The sequence below is a fragment of the Palaemon carinicauda genome, chromosome 5 (assembly GCF_036898095.1).
Source record: "Palaemon carinicauda isolate YSFRI2023 chromosome 5, ASM3689809v2, whole genome shotgun sequence".
NCBI lineage: Eukaryota > Metazoa > Arthropoda > Malacostraca > Decapoda > Palaemonidae > Palaemon > Palaemon carinicauda.
In genome coordinates, this window is record NC_090729.1 from 180,221,048 (window position 1) to 180,238,013 (window position 16,966).

At 45.2% G+C, this 16,966-nt stretch overlaps 1 protein-coding gene across 1 annotated transcript in view; it reads right to left on the minus strand.

Moving 5' to 3' along the window:
* Positions 1-16,966, minus strand: part of LOC137641659 (uncharacterized) — a 60,319-nt gene that overhangs the window by 12,302 nt on the left and 31,051 nt on the right. Inside the window, exons 4-7 of the mRNA XM_068374415.1 lie at positions 9,852-9,935; positions 9,455-9,709; positions 9,091-9,159; positions 2,809-3,174 (exon numbers count right to left, since the gene is read on the minus strand). Of these exons, the coding sequence (XP_068230516.1) occupies positions 2,809-3,174; positions 9,091-9,159; positions 9,455-9,709; positions 9,852-9,935 (774 nt within the window). The remainder of the gene's footprint in view (positions 1-2,808; positions 3,175-9,090; positions 9,160-9,454; positions 9,710-9,851; positions 9,936-16,966) is intronic.

A 16,966-nucleotide genomic window follows, 5' to 3' on the forward strand; every position in this document is an offset into this window, starting at 1 on the left:
AAACACGCGCTGGAGAACGCGAACGCTGTTGCGTAGACACGGGATGAGAGAGCTCAGGAGACTGATGGCGCACAGGGAGTCCAACAGGAATTGCAGGATGGTCAGAGACCATAGGGCGATGATCCTCAAAAGAGCGCTGACGCTCAGAAGAGCGCTGGCGAGCAGGAGAGCGCCTGTGCGCTAACACTGCAGGAGGGCGAGCAGAAGAATGCTGGCGTGCTAAGCGTTCCTCAGGAACCACAGGATGTAGCATGTCCTCAGGAGAGCGCTGACGAGGAGGGCGAACATCAGGAGAGCGCTGGCGAACAGGTGAGCGCTGACGAGCAGGAGAGCGCCGACGAGCAGGAGAGCGCTGACGAGCAGGAGAGCGCTGACGAGCAGGAGAGCGCCTGTGCGCTAGCACTGCACGTGGAAGGGAAGAATCCCTTTGCCCCGAAGGGACCGTTGCCCGTCGGGTGACGAGTTCCCCAGAAGGTGAAAGTCTAGCAGGAGTTGGAGAAGAGTCTGCAGAGAGGTCCAAGGGAGCAGGAGCTGTAGGCTGAGTACGATGAGGAGAGTCCCCTTCGGAGGAAGAAGAACCAAAAAGGCGTCTATTAACCCCCTTATAAGGGGAAGGGAAGCCCTTGCGACGCAGCGGACGGTGAGCCTTACGGCGGAGGCGGCCACGGGGAAGATCATCAGGACCATCAGTCCTCCGAAGGGGAGTCTCAGTCAAAGCACTACCCTTAGAAGGAAGCTGAGCAGCAGAAGAGCTCGTAGGACTCACTTCCCCCTTCGAAGGATGTACGGAAGGGGGAGGAGAGCCGTCAGCACCATCATCCTCAAATGCACCTGCAGAGGATTGCCCAGCCACGTCGGAGGCCTCTGCCACCACGACGTCGACGATAGACAGTGGGTCTACCTCTGCTACAGCCGGCGACTGCTTAACGGCGGCCCCCAACGAGACAAGGTCAATCAAGGCGACCCTGGAGGGCAGGCCCTTAAGCCCCAGGGAAGCCCAAATCTGTAAGAGATCATCATTAGACAAGGAGTTATCAATGGCCTCCCCCGGAGGAGGAGGGGGAACCGCCCCGCTATGGGAGGCGACGCCCTCTCCCCCCACCCAAGGTCGGGAAACAGAACTAGGGCCTGCGCTACCACTCGGCCGACTCTCCTTAGGAGCCGGTCGAGGAGGAGCTTCGGAGGAGGTTTGGGCGGCGAAAGAAGAATCCCGAGAACCTTCCTCCTTCAAGGCAACCCACGAAGGAGAACGGTCTCTCTTGGACTTCTTCTTACGCCGGCGGCTAAACCTCTCCCACTGGGAGGCAGACCACTCCCTACACTCACAACACGTTTTCTGGTCACACCGTCGGCCCCGACACCGAGGGCAAAGGGTGTGAGGGTCCGTATCTAAGGCCGACATAAAGGTCCCACAAGGGCGGCCGGCAACACCAGGGCACGTACGCATTGGAAGATAATAATAACGAAAGTCAACCTCAAACCAACACACAAGCTGTAGAAAAGAAAAAGTAGAAAAAAGATTAAAGGCTGTCAACGAGGACGATGAACAGACATGTCTGTTCACCGCCGAGCCAAAAGTGAAGTGAAGCAAGTCACCGGTGTGTGTGTGGGGGGGGGGGGGGGAAGAGGTAGCAAGCTACCCTTCCCCTACCCCCCGCTAACTAGCGCGGGGGTAATTAACCCTCGTTAAAACTATTGGCTCGTCATTTCAGCTGCGCTAAAAGGTAAACCCAATGTAAATAGCGTGGTTTGTATTTCGGTTACGGAACAAATTGATAGTTAGAAAATATTGATAAAATATGACTAAGATAATTACAGTATCATGACACAGCATAATAAATCTGGAAATTTAGCATCATAAGATCAGCTTTCATATAGTTTGATTTACAACCTGTCTCTCAGAACCTTACTCGGTCGTAAGTCAACTACTACCCGTGTACACAAACCTCAGTCATTTAAATAGGAGTAAAGAAAAGCATTGCTGACCTAGATGGGTAAATAAAAAAGGAACCGTGTGGGAGGATAGCTGCAGTATAAGAGAGATGGAGTTTACACTGTTCTCCTACATTCTGCCCTGGGGAGGAAGGTTTTGCTACCTTACTAGGGGAGACGGGAAGGACTTTGTGAACCGAGGTAAACAGCCAACGCTCTTACATGATCGATCGCTGAGGGAGGCTGAACAAGAAGCAGAGGGAAGGGTATCAGGAGTAAGGAAGAAGCTGGGATTTCTTTGACTTTGAGGAAGACACTGAAGGTGAAGAACTCCTTTTAGACTTCTTCCTTCTGCCATATCGCTCCTACTAGGAGGATGGCCACTCCCAACACTCGTCACATAGAGAAGCCTTTGTGCAGGAATGTTCTCTGCATGAAGGGCAAGGCCATTGAGGATCAGTCCCCATAATTCACATAAACGTGCTGCTCTGCTATGCCAGGACAAACCTGCAAGTCAATAACCGTAAGGTTCACACTGATCATGATTGAAAAATAAGGGCTTCCAAGCAAGTCAGTTCCAGGAACAACAAAGAGAACATCCGCTCTCAACCCCGGCTGAAATCAAAGTTAGTGCCTCTCAGTTGTTGGCACCTTGTTAAAAGATTTTATAGCCGTGTTCCAGCTTGCGCTGCTACCTATCTCCTATGAAAAGAACAGGAGTTTGAATTTGTGTCGGAACAATGTAATTTCACTGTATTGCCGTGTCTAGATTTGAAAATAAAAAATTATAAATAAGTCATCTCAATCTGAATTCTGGATATTTGTAAAATTTATTTGAATCTGTGTAGGATATAAACAAGAAAATCTTTTAAATACCTCAGGCAGATTATTTTTAGTGTCTACTGCATTATCGACGAGACTGGAGAGCGACTTGGTTTTACCATTCACCAGTGCAGGCCTTCCATTTACAGTAATGGGCTTTAACAACAGCAGGGAATTGCACACAGTCATATTAACATCAGACAAAGAACTCGTGCTTGTGTTAGCACTTGGTGTGGTGGCTAAAGACATAGTAGTAGTAGTGGTGGTGGTGGTATTAGTGGCATCGCTTATTAAGGACGTGGAAGGAGTGGCAAGGACGTGTTGGGTGGAGGCATTGGGTGCGCTTCCCACAGCTGTCGTGGTATGATCCCTCTGTGCTAAGCTGCTGGGTTCAACCAAACACTGGGAACTACACTCAGGCTGCAAAGAATAAGATTACATCATGAAAAGGTTCAATATATATTACTTATTCCATACAACATCCTAATTAAATGTTTTAGAAAAATATCTATCCAATAAACTGATAAGAAATTATAACACACAAAACAGCAAGAGAAGACTAATTGACTAATGAAAAAAAGAGAATTTAAATAAATTTGTTATATCAATAAACCTCCTCATGTTCATATAGCTTCTCCTCTAGAAGCTCAGTTATACAGTATTGAAATTTACTATCTTTCTATAGTCAATTGCTTCCACCGGGTCCTGACTCTAGCTCTGTATAAATTGCCCAGCTATTAAAATCTCATTTACATCTTCCTGTAAGCTACAACATTTTTCCTTTTTCTTTGCTTTCAATAGGTTTATGCCTCTAGTAATAAGAAAATCAAGAGGTTAATGGCAAGAAACACCACACCACAGAACCTTTGTCTTTGCAGTCCCTGCGTTGCATCAGCCTTACACAGTCGCGTACAGTACTCCAGATTGTTAGGTTTTTAATGTATTCAGAGATATCTTTCTCTGGATTTGCATGTACTGTGACTAATGCAGACATTGTCCAAGGGAATTGTTTATGGGCCTTCATGATCCACATTCTGTCTCTCGTGTCTAGGACAGCGTTGTGATTTAAATAACTTCCGAAAGGAGTGTGAAAAACTCACCGTTCCTCTTATGGAAAAGTATGTTTTTATGGTTCCAGACCAAATTAACGTTCAAAGCACAAAAGGAAACTTGAAAATCCATTGAAGATTAGGGGGGGATGATGATAATAATGACACGCCAGAACCAAACTCTGATACAACACTTAATCAATCAAGTTTTGATAGTAATGAGCTTCAAAATAATTTTCAAAATGTCGTTGGTACTGTAAATCACTTCCTAATACCTAAACTCTTCAAGGTTACAAACGTTCTTGACAATCAAGATGTTATGCATTCACAGATGTTCCAACACGTAAAAGAATTTAATGAAATACTGTACTGGTTCAATTATTGATATCCACATTTCTATTTATGACGGTTTAAAACTCGCTTACAAAAGGCAAGAAAGTGCTATTATACCTACCTTGAGCAATAAAATTCTACCATAGACTAGGCTACAAAGTTCCATCATTACCCCTACAATCACTAATAGTGTAAGTAGCCCTGCATACAATTAATTGTTAGACATTATATCTATGAAAAAGCAAGAAAGACCATGAGAACCCTTCAACTCAAATTATCAAAGACCAAATATACTTAAATCATTCTACTTAAGTTTACAAGTGACAAGTGTAGATTAACCAATACTAATGCTAGCAATATTCTTAAGTAACTTAGCCAATACAATACAATACAATATAAAAAATAATAAAAAGAACAGGTTTTATTTCCAAGATAGCCTTTCATTATTACTAAAAATCTTACACATCCGATGGATGCATTTGTGCAGGGAGAGTATAATTCCGTACAAATCCCTAAATATTTCATGTGATGTAATACTTAATGCAGAACATTTGAAAGAATAACCCAATATTGGACAGTAAATACTAGTAATATTACATACCTGATGTTCTCTATGTCTGATAATCATCTTCAAGCACAGCTGTTCTCCATTTGACAGTTCTTTGGTAGAATTTAATAACATTGTTTAATAGAGCTGTGAGAGTGAGCAGACAACCCCCATTTGTCTTATGAAATTTGCCACATTTTCTGTATTGGAGTAATGCTTCATGTGCTTAGGGTTAAACATCAGGAGGTCTATTTGTACAAAATATATCTACCTTATCAAAAGTGGATTTTAAATTTTCTAACATTAACCACTGAAAAAAAGTAAACTTAATGATAAAAGGGCTACCACATCAACTCAAATTTTACAAGTAAAAAAAAAAAATGATACAATTATGAAAAATCACACAGGTACAAACCTTCACATAATATTACTGCTATCCAGGATTGCAATAAGAGAGGAAATGAACATACTGTGCTAACATGCAATACACAATTTTATCCAACTTTTCTTCAAAAACAATCTTCCAACTTATTCCAAACTACGAATAACGGGGTGGGTTGGGTCAATTGATCAGTAATATAATTGCAACTAATTGACTGCACTACAGCAACATAACAGTCAATAAACACGTGTATCTTGTGTATTAAAAAAAATTGTGAAAATAAACTATGAGTTACAAGAAAGTAGCGAGAACATTTTGACAAGTTTTATAACAAAGGGTTACGTAGTGTAATGAGTATGGTCAACAAGCCTAATGACAAATTTGAAGCATTGTATAATTCAAGGTCAAGTAATATTCTAAATGCATAGAGATTTTGTTACATATTCTAAACAGCGTACAGTGAATTAGTTCATGCCATTTCTTAAAATAACAGCAAAAAGTCAAATATTCAACTTATGTCCAAAATGTTGAATATTTGTACAGCATAACAAGAAGTCGAAGTTGAAAAAAAAAAAAAATTACAAGCACAAGCACTGAAGGCATGGAAATACTCCTTACAATGTTGGGCAAGGTAACTGCTCAATAGGTTCTGTCAGGTACAATGTATGTTGGTGAGGCTTGCGTGTACATCCCATCACTGGAGATGTAGCTACCAGTAGCTTGCTGTGATGCAGAGTAAAAAAAAACAAAAAATTCAATGATTATGATTTTATATTCATGGCCCAGCACAGAAATTATAAGGAAAATAAAAAACAACATATTTCTAAGACAGAAATACTATGACACCAATTCTACTGCTATAATAATCAATAAGATATTAATTTCATACACTTACAGTAACAAGATAAGATATCAACACTTAAACCATATACACAATACACTATTAAACAGGATACTAAAAGTTAAGAGACAATTACTTCATGAAGTTGTTAATATGCCCTCTACATATAACCATAAACTAAAATAAATTAATGAAGTCGTTAATACGCCACCCATCAATTAAAAATTGTAAAATACACTGCTAAGTCCCATTGCTAGAAACTTGGTGTACCTCACTATACAGGTACAACATATTAGCAATTCAGTAAAACTAAATAATCTAAAACAAAATTTCTACAAAATGCCTTGATGTAAAATTGAAACATACGAGTTCCAAAATTCCTTTGTCTCTTAAACAATGTTTCTTTTTTCAAACTCATGTCACTTAGCCTCCAAAAATAAGCATTTGGATCTAAAAATCCTTTTGACTAAATCTCAACAAAAACCTACCATAGACCCAAATTCACAGCAGAGATAAACCCCTGGGATTCCTAGGAACAGAACTGATAGAAATTTTGTGACTTTTACCACAATTATCTTGGAACTTGTTTAAATGCCCTTTTTCATCAATATATGAATATAAGACAGAATATAAGACACACTAATGCAGTCATATTAATATCAAAACGTAGTTTATCTCTTTAAAAAGTCAAATTTAAAATCTCTAAAGACTTGAAAGGCTTAAAGGCCACTCATAAATGGCAGAGGCAATGGACAGTGACCCTGCCCTAGCAAGCAAGACAATGTCCTAGAGACCGACTATATATACATATGACAAGCCCCTCTCCACCCACACTAGGACAGGGAGGGAAGAGTGTTCTTAAAATGAAGTGATACTTTAGAGAAAAAGGTAGTTTAAGAAGTTGGACTGGTAGTAGAAAGAAGTCGTTAAGCACATCTGGGAATCCAAAGGCTAAAGCTATGTATCAGAGAGATAAAGGAATGCAGCAAAGAATCTCAAGTTCCTTGCAGAAGTTAAACCAAAGGAGATAACCTTGTTGAATAACCTAAAAACTTACAAGGGTTCATAAGTGTTTAATGAAGAACGTTAACATGAGACAAATTTTGCTGCAAACATGGGGGGAAAAAACAAACAAAAAAAAAACACACACACCACCCTGTATTTTTTTATATAAAAACAGAACACCAAACTAGGAGAGTAGAGCTCACTAAGCAAGGAACATTATTTGGGTGGTGAAGAAGTATGAATGATAGCTGAAGCCCATATAGCCCCTGGAATCATAGAATATTATTGACTAATGTACATCCACCATGATAATGAGTGACCACAACCTTTCTAATATAATGGGAAGAAAAATTGCTACATGCAGCTGTGTATCCATCAGGAAAGGCCAACTTCTTTACCAAGTACGATCTTGGTACACACCTAATAATAATCATCATTATTACTATTATTATCATTATTATTAATCGTTATTACTACTACTGTACCTATGTTACAACCTTCGTTGGAAAAGCAGGATATTATAAGCCAAAGGGCTCGAACATGGAAAAAATAGCTCACTGAGGAAAGGAAATAAGTACCATGTGTCCGTAAATTCGAGTCTTGGTTTATGTCCTATTATAAAAATATTAAAGACTTCAGTCTAAAGAATTGCTCTAAATTATTTAGAAAATTCACAAGTTTTGCCTTGTACACAATTTGTTTAGTTTGGGGTATGTTTTGGAGGGAATCAGAAGAAACTCGTCTGCAGTCGGTCCCTTTAAATGACAGCTGTGCCGCCATCGATGCGACGGATAAACTTGTAATTAATCAGTGCAACCAAGACACTATCAACAATGGGTCGCTGCAGCCCTTAACATATCATAAAAAAATCTTACAAGGGGGGAATGTTGATGGAGAAGTCTAATTGGTGAGGGATCTATGGTTGTGGTTCAATCACGCCCCAGTTTTCTATACCGACACTCGAAGAGTGAGCGAGCTAGGTTTATTCCTGGCATTCCATGCCTCTCTTTTTTCTCTGGTATATTCAGCAATAACTAAGCCTTAGAAATGGTGCTAAAGGAGCATTTCACGGAGCGACACAGGTCGAGCCCAGAAAAATCTTAAAAGTTTTTAGAAAAGGATAGCAAACTGAATGTGTACGAATAATGTGTTATATTGATACAAAAACAAAATAAAACCAAGATACAAATTTACAGACACCCAGTACATTAATATATAAAAGAATGATCTAATCAAATGGTAGATGACTTCTTCCATAATAGTACATAAAAGATGTAACTCAATAGGTACAGTATTTAATTCAGACATTAAACTAAAGGAGCAAGGTTAACCTAAAGACATAACAGAGACTAGTCTGTCGAAGAAAATAATACTGGATTTAGAGAATTAGGCTTCATTTCACAAATATAAACTTGTAAAAATCTTTCTGATACTTGCAATGCCCAACACTGGAATAGAAACTATGCACAATAGAGATCTAAAAAAAATGGTATCTAAACAAGATTAAAATCAAATGAAAAAATATAACGGAAAATTCTACTGCTTCTCTCATTGGTTATGCAACAAAGTACCAAATATCTTTCACAACAGATTTTGGGCCATTCCAATAAAAGATATAAAAGTTTGTCACTTCATATCTCTAAAATGCATCAATAGGGGTAAATCTTCTGGCAGACTACTATGCTATACTTTTTGGATCTATGGTATCAGCTGGGGATTCTAACATTAATCTGTTCTGGATCCAAATAAGCCACATGAGGTGGAATTTATATAAGAAATTACTTTTCATCAAAATTACCATCTGATAAATTTTTTTTTACATCAAAGCAAAAAATGTCAGTACCACAATCTTACCCATGATTAATTCCAAAGAAAGCATTTACACCTGTAATAAAATTACAAATTCAAACCATTACACAAATATTATAATTCTACTCTGAGTTGAATCTTAATTAACTTGAAATACAGAACACCACAACAATTTCAAGTGCTTTTCTCTACCCTTTTATTTAACACAAATCTCGGGTATTACTTTACAGGTACAGTACAATATTGTACAAGAAAAATCCCCTAAGTCGCTATAAATATTACAGGAATGATAAATATACTTTCAACAACCTTCTGGAACATGCAAGGAATTTACTTAAAAATAAGCTTCAGCTTATAACAAAACACTGACCTGTGGGTACGAGGCTGGGGTTACCCACCTCCACTGTGGCGCTGGCCCCCATTGTGCCTGCATGGTTTGCTAGAATAAAGGAAAACATCATAGTTACATTAAAATTACAACACAGTCCAGTTACACATCCGTCACTGTGTACTGCAACAAACATGAACTTTTACTTCAATTACTTATCATATCTCTGGCAAACCTCAAAAAATGACACTATTGATGGTATAGTACATATAATTTCAAAAAATTACTTCATATGAGACCCAAATATAATTGGCTAAAAAGCTCTTAACAACCAAAAGACCTTGTGAAGATATTTCTACATGTAATACTGATTGTATTCTCAGAGGATCAAGTTTCTCAAAATTACCGTTGGTTGGTACTGGAATTGTTGAGCTGCATAATACATGGGTTGCTGATAAACGATTGTCTGATAAGCTGATGGTGCTGGAGGGGGTGCAGCAGCTGCTGCCGGGGCCTGTGTGAATTGGGGGTGATACTCAGCCGGTCCAATAACCGGTACCGAGTTACCATATGTTGTGTAGGTCGCTCCGTTGTTGAAAAATACAGTTCCACCAGCCCCAACCATGCTACTGTTGCTCTCTACTAACCGAGGAGAGTAGGTCTATATGGAAAGAATATAGAACTATAAATTTCTGACAGTTTAAGATATTTCACTATATATAAAAAGAAGGCTTTTACACTAATTCAGCATAAATAAAGAATTCAAATACTTTAAGAAAACCATTCCTAATTCCAAGACTAACCTTCATATAACCCACGTCGCTGACTTGTTTTTTAATTGCCGGTGCTATGTTAAGTTTTCTGTCTTTGAGCATTATGTTATCAGCCTGCAATGTAGAAAATAAATAAAAGGTTAGGAAACAAAATAGTAAAGCGAACAAATCAAGAGAGTGCTAAATATTCTATGCATGTGTAATAATTTAAATGGATCATTATGGAATCATAATTGTCACGTCTGGGTTGCTATGAGCTTAGTGTATAGTGTATATACCATGACAGTCTGAATCTACTTTATTAATTTCCAGAATTAAATATTAGATTTCAAACAAAAAGAAAATGAATGTATAAAAAGAGGTACTAAATTTAACCAAAGAAATTCATGTCTGAAAGAATAATCTTACAGTACTGGTAACAATGGCTTACCCGGGGACTCAGAATCCGAGTGAGCCGCACTTGAGAAAGGGAGTCCCTGCACCTCACAAGTTCCTTGCTCTGCAAGTAACCTGTGGCCTACATAAGCTTGTGTGTGAAGGAATAAAGTGTGACTCGTCCTAGGCAGTTGACCCGGAGTTCTTAGACGGAACTCTAGGCTAGGACGTTCCCAATACCACCTCGTCAGGGTATGGGGGACGCGACAGTATTATCTTAATACTCGGAACACAAGGAAGCATGGTTTACCTGCAGAGGTTTGAGGTCAGCTATGAAGAGACCAGGATGCTGCTTTCCCCTGGAGAGGGGAGGATGAAGAAAGAAGTAAGGGCCAGACATACAGTACTTCTTCCATTCATGCAGTCTAAAACTCTGTAACAATGCCCTCAACCTTCTGCTACCTGTCCAAAAGGGAGCCTGAGGTTAGACCAGCTGTTGTGTAGCCACCACAGGGTGATAGAAACGTATCGATACTCCTGTGGGTCACGTCCTGCAGGAAGTGGGCTGCGAAGGTCGCCAGACGCTTCTAGACTCCAGCTTGTAGCACCTGCGTCACAGAGTAGTCTCTCTTGAAGGCCAGGGACGTTGCGATGTATCTGACATCGTGGCTGTAGGGCGACGTGATGGGGGAGGGTCTGGATTCAGGTCTTGATGAATGCCCTTGAATCCGGGCTGAAAAGGCATACTTGGTGACCTTCCCTTGCGTCCTTCCTGTGCTCCCAAACTGGGCTTGCACGTGAGGACGAACTGCAGCTGTTCTTAAAGATAACCCCTCCGGTTCCTCACTGGCAAGTAGGAGAAGGTCTGGGTCATCTGTTACAGAACGGGGACTCGAAATCTTGAAGGAGTCGAACCGAAGGTCCGGGACTCAAAGATTCTGAGTCTAGTAACCAACTCAGGAACGAACCTGAATGGTACCTCCCTCTATCCTCTTGAAAGGGCGGAGTTGTACGAGACCATGAAGATTGCTTACACGCTTGGCCGAGGCCAGAGCGAGCCAGAGCATCATCTTCCAAGACGAGCGACGATTAGAAGCCTGACGTAATGGTTCGCAAGAAGATCTCTTAAGGGCCTTAAGAGCCCGAACCATGTTCCATGGAGGAGGACTCACTCCGACTGGGGGCAGGTAAGTTCGTAGCTTCGCATGAGCGAAGAAAGATCCCACGGGGAGGAAATGTCTATTCCCTTTCAGCCTGAAGGTCAGGGTAAGGCTGAGCGATAGGCTTCATTGCCGAGAGCGGAAATCGAATTTCCTCCCGCCGATAACCAATAACTCCGTTATTGCTGGAGTAGATGCATCAAGGGGAGAGGTACCTCTCCCACGACACCAACCACAGAAGACTCTCCACTTCGCCTGGTAGACCCCTGCGGATGACTTTCGCAGGTGACGCGACCTCCGCTACGCGACTGTTGCGGGGTGCCTCTTTGCGAAGTGTCGTATAGTCTCCAGGCGTGAAGCCGAAGCGATGCTACGGCTTGTGATAGATGTTGCAGTGTGGTTGTTTGAGTAGCCTGTGTCGTGGAAGAAGCTCTCCCGGAGTTCCGCCAGGGGATGCAGAAGGTCCAGAAACCGTTCTGCGTAAAGTCGCAGCAGAGCTCTCAGGGTCATCGATAGGTTGATCGAGAATCTGGTCTCGTTGAGCCCCCTTCTCAACAGACACAATGGTGGGAAGACGTAGGCGTCGATGCTGTTCCACCGTTATAGGAAGGCATCTTGCCAAAGAGTCTTGGGGTCTGAGACTGGGGAGTAGTACAGTGGCAGCTCGAAGTTCCAGGCTGTCGTGAGCAGGTCCCCCAGGTCAGGACTTTGCTGGTTACTAGGGGCCAAAGACCCCCAGGTACTCTCTATCCGTGAGTCTCTGCTCAGATTGTCGGAGAGAACATTCCTCTGCCCGGAAGCGAGCCGATAGAGGTATTGAGTGGACTTCGGTTCATCTCAGTATCTCTACTGCAAGATGCGAATGTATGAAAATGTACCTCCCTGCTAGTAGAAACACGTCAGAACCGTGGCTCGGCAGGATCTGTTAGATCTGTTGAAGGGCCAGACTACGGCCTTTAATCCTAGCTGATTGAAGTGGAGGTACCCTTCAGGTCCTGACCATAGGCCTGAACTCTTTTGACGAGTCCGAGAACAGCATCAAATGCGGAGGAAGGACGAGAAGATCCACTCCCTTGCAAGAGGTTTCCATAGGTCAACCCCCATTGCAGGTCTAATCGTGCCGCTGGTCCCATAGGGATCAGAAAGTCCAGTTAATTGTTGCTTTGATTCCACCGGAACTTGGGCCGCCTAACAGGGAACCTATCCTGAGGCGACCGTTCGGAACCTAGACGGGTCAAGGAGGAAAGGAGACCTAGGAACCGTAACCAAGATAGGGCTGAAAGCTCTCCTTGTCTGAGGAAAGGTTCTGCGACTCTCCTCAGCCTTGCCACAGACAACTGATGGGAAGGCTTGGAGGAGTCAATATCATGGCTAGATAACCCAGATGTTGAGGTAGAAGCAGAGAAGGCTTCTCGCAAATTACCATGATCCCTAGATCTTGGTAAAGTCCCGGAAGCTTGTCTCGGTGTCGAAGAAGGTCGATTCCGAGACTACCGGAGTTAGCCCGTCCTCCAGAAAGCGAAGGAGGCGGAAGCTTGCTCCTGAGTGGCCATGAGGATATCAGGGCGAGTCCTCTGGTGAAAACCTGCGATGCTGTGGCGGGATCACAACACAGCATCTTGAACTGGTACATCTGTTGTCTAGGCTGAATTCCAAGTGCTTCCTGGAAGACAGATGGAATGGGACCTGGAAGTACCCCTCCTTCCGATCCAGGGCATACGGAGTCTTGTGGTCTCGCTACAAGCCTGATCGATTCTGCTGTTCCACGCTGAACGAAGTTTGTTCGACAACCTTGACCAGAGCTGAGTGGTCGATGACGGGGACTCCCATCTCAAATGCTTTCCTTACAAGAAAGGATCGACTGAAGAAGTCAGGGGGGAAGCCGTCGACGACCCTTTGGAGGGCATTCTTCTAGAGCATGGCCCCTTCTGCCCGAAGGGCTAACCCCTTGCCGATCCCATGGCATAGAAGCTCAGCGACACTGGATTCGCTGTCAGTGGAGGTAGAGATGTTAAGAGCGAGGCGTGATATCCTTGGCTGATCACATAGATCGTGCAGGAATCGGCACCGGGATGCTGCTATCCGAAAGAGTAACCTTAGGCATCCCCCCACCGGGAAACCTGCAGGGGGGTTGCCAATCCTAGAGTTTGCGAACTCGGCTGCTCCCTCTAGGATTATTGCCTCCCCGGGAGAATTTCCCGTCCTACCTGTCCCTGACAGGAGGGGGCTGCTATTGTACACCTTGTCTTAGCTGCCGGGGCCGGTTCCGATGACCTAGGCTGACGAGGCTGTATGATGAGGCGTCGGAGGTTTGCAGGGTCTGGAAGTAAGCGCCTTTTGGAGGAGTGAATTGAGATTCGACTTCCTCCACACACACCAGATGTCCAATTCCCCGTCCTTGGGCTCAAACAAGCTCTTCCCAAGGATGGAAGTGTCTGAGTTTGCCGATATCCACGGATGGGACTTCCGAGAGGAAGCCCTCGATCACTGCATCTAGATGCTACAACATTGAGTTTGTCCGCATGTTCGAAACTTGGCGACGGAACGCAATGGTGCTTGTGCCTGAGAGAAGGAAAGTTCCCAAGAACTTCCTGGAGCTTCCTTGTACAAATCCTCGGGTCACAATCGGAGAGGGAAATGCCTGGAGAGCCCCTTCCACGGAATGGTGAAGAGGAAGAGCTGGACCAGTCACCCCTGTGCCGGGCGAAGAATTTCTCGAAAGAAAACTTCCTGGTAAGCCCCTTCCACGGAATGGTGGAGAGGAAGAGCTAAACCAGGTTCTGAAAAGAAGGAGAAGAATGTTGCTCAGACCTCTCTGAAGATTCTTCCTGCTCTTGCACGTGCCATGCTCCGCGTTTACGGGGTGAAGATCGTGGTCTGGAAGTACACGCTCCAGAAGACTCGCCAGGTTGCCCGTGTTGCAAAAACCCGACGGGAATCGCAGTCGAAATCGCCCTGGCGCTCGCGCGAAGGTAAATCGTTGGTTCGCGCGAGGGGGAACGTAGGTGCGCCCGTGCGCGCAGGCGCGTGGATTCGAGAGCCCACAGTCGAAAGTGCGCGAGAGAGTGCAAGCAAGTGGGGGCGAGCGTGGTTGGAAGGGCGAGCGCTGGCGGTCGGAATCCGATGGTGCGTAGGCAAGCGACGGCGCATTGGCGAGCGATGGCTCACTGGCAGGAACCACGCTGGTGCTCGCGCGATGGAAACCGTTGGTTCGCGCGCGGGCAAATAGGGGTGCGCATGTGCGCGGGCGAGAGCAGGTGGCCGGGAGACCGATGGCGCGTAGGCGGGCGATGGCGCGACTTGGCGAGCGATGGCCCGTAGGCGAGCGATGGCCCGTAGGCGGGTGAAGGCGCGTTGGCGAGCGATGGCGCATTGGCGAGCGGTGGCGCGTTCAAAACGCTTGCGCGCAGGCGAAGAATTGCGCGAGCGCGTAGGAAATCGCTGGCGCGTAAGAGACTAGAGAAGATCGTCGGCGAGGAGGCGAAGGAAATAATCTTGTCTGCGCCCAGATCTAGTAGATCGTGGGCGTGAGGGTGAACGTTGGCGCGCATCGCGCACGTCACGCGCATTTGCGCACATCAGGAGGCACGAAGGTGCATCAGGAAGGGGAGCGCCGATGTGCGCTGGCAAGCAGGCGATCGTGGGCGTTCAAGAAACCGTTGGCACCCATGGCGCGTAGCAGGAAAGGGCGCGCAGATGTGTGCTGGCGAGCTGAAGAGAGCTGGCTCACAGAAGGTCCGAAGCACAGGTGAGCGCTGGAGCGCAGAAAGAAGATCTACGGCGAGACTAAGCTACCGGAGATCGTGGTCCACAGCAGGCGACCGCTAGAGCGCTAATGCGTGCGAGCGCGCAGGAGATCGCAGGCGCGCAGGTAAAACCTGGCACTTAAGGGACTTACCCACACCGTGGAATAAGCCCCTTAGCCCCGAAGGGACCGGTGCCCGTTGTAAACTGGGTGCGTTGGCGTCCACTGCGCATCTGCGTCCAGGAACGGAGATGAAGACTAAAAGGTCTGGCAGGAGTAGAGCAGCTGCAACAGTCGGTACTTGTCGAGGAGGGTCCTCTGCAGAGAACGTCGAATGAAGATGAAGACTACCTCGGACAGGTGCAACACCCTCCGACCTCCGAAGAGGAGTCTCTGATCCTGAACTCCCCCAGGGGAAGAGTCACTGGCAGGAGAGACCGTTGGCATCAGCTGTCCCCAAAGGGAACTGAGCCCTCAGCAACAACAGCAGGAGGAGTCCTCCGAAGAGGAGTCTCTGTGGTGCCCTCCCGCCCAGGGGAGAAGCACTCGCAGGAGAGACCGTAGGGCTCAGCTGCCCCCCGAAGGGAACTGAGCCTTCAGCAACAACAGCAGACGGAGTCCTCCGAAGAGGAGTCTCTTTGGTGAACTCCCCCCGGGGGGAGAAACACTTGCAGGAGAGACCATAGGGCTCAGCTGCCCCCCGAAGGGGACTGAGCCTTCAGCAACAACAGCAGACGGAGTCCCCCGAAGAGGAGTCTCTGTGGTGAACTCCCCCCCTGGGGGAGAAGCACTCGCAGGAGAGACCGTAGGGCCCAGCTGCCCCCCCGAAGGGGACTGAGCCTTCAGCAAAAACATCAAAAACAACAGCAGAAGGAGTCCTCCGAAGAGGAGTCTCTATGGGTGTCCTCCCTCGTGAACGAGAGAGGAACACTTCGTAGAAGAGACGAGTCAGCAAGTGACCAAAAAGAGCAATCCTCTGAAGAGGGGCTCCTGCAGTTGCTCAGCCCCTTGAGCGTAGCTGCAGGTGCGACCGCTCAGCACCAAGAGCATAGTCGCACGAATTCCATGGCCCGAGCTTGCAACCGCTCAGCCCCTTGAGCAAGGTTACAAAAGCGGTCGCTCAGCACCAAGAGCATAACCGCTGGAGGACCAGAAACAAAATTAAGGTAAGAGAAGTTCCCCCCGAAGGGAAAAAACTCAAGCCTGGACAGGAAACCTTCCCTCGGAAGGGAAGTTACCCACCCAAGGAGGCGAGCCTCCTGAGAGTTATAAGATGAACTGAAGAGCTGTCAGTCGTCATGGGAGCACTTCCAGGAGAAGGAGACACGCCCCTGATGAAGTTCTATAGGGGAGGCAGCAACAGCAGACTCCCCAGGCCCCAACAAGACAGCTCGCTTCGTTGTCACATTATACAAACGAAAACTAGATCGTTAACTGTGAAAAAATAAATAGTAATTAGTTAACATTCATTCCCCCGGGAAGACTCCGAAGAGGAATCCCGAGGGAAAAGTACACAAGACGTACACAACAGGAATGTGCCTTCAACTCCACTTACACTCACGGGGAAGGAAATCTGTAACAAACAGAGTTATAACAATTATAATTATGTAATTAAAAAATGAATGTTCACTAAAGAAAGAACGAAAAACCCCGAAAGGAAGCGTTCTACAAAAACTAAAAAGTTAACAAATACAATTAGATTCATAAAAATAATTGAGATAAAATGTACGGCGTAGTAACCCCACCCGACACGGGAAGGAAGCTACCCAGAACGTAGTAAAGGGTGAACGACCTCAAGAGAGAGAGACCGTAGTCAAACTCGATCGCCACCCATGAAATTACACCGTGGTGGCCTAACTGCCGGC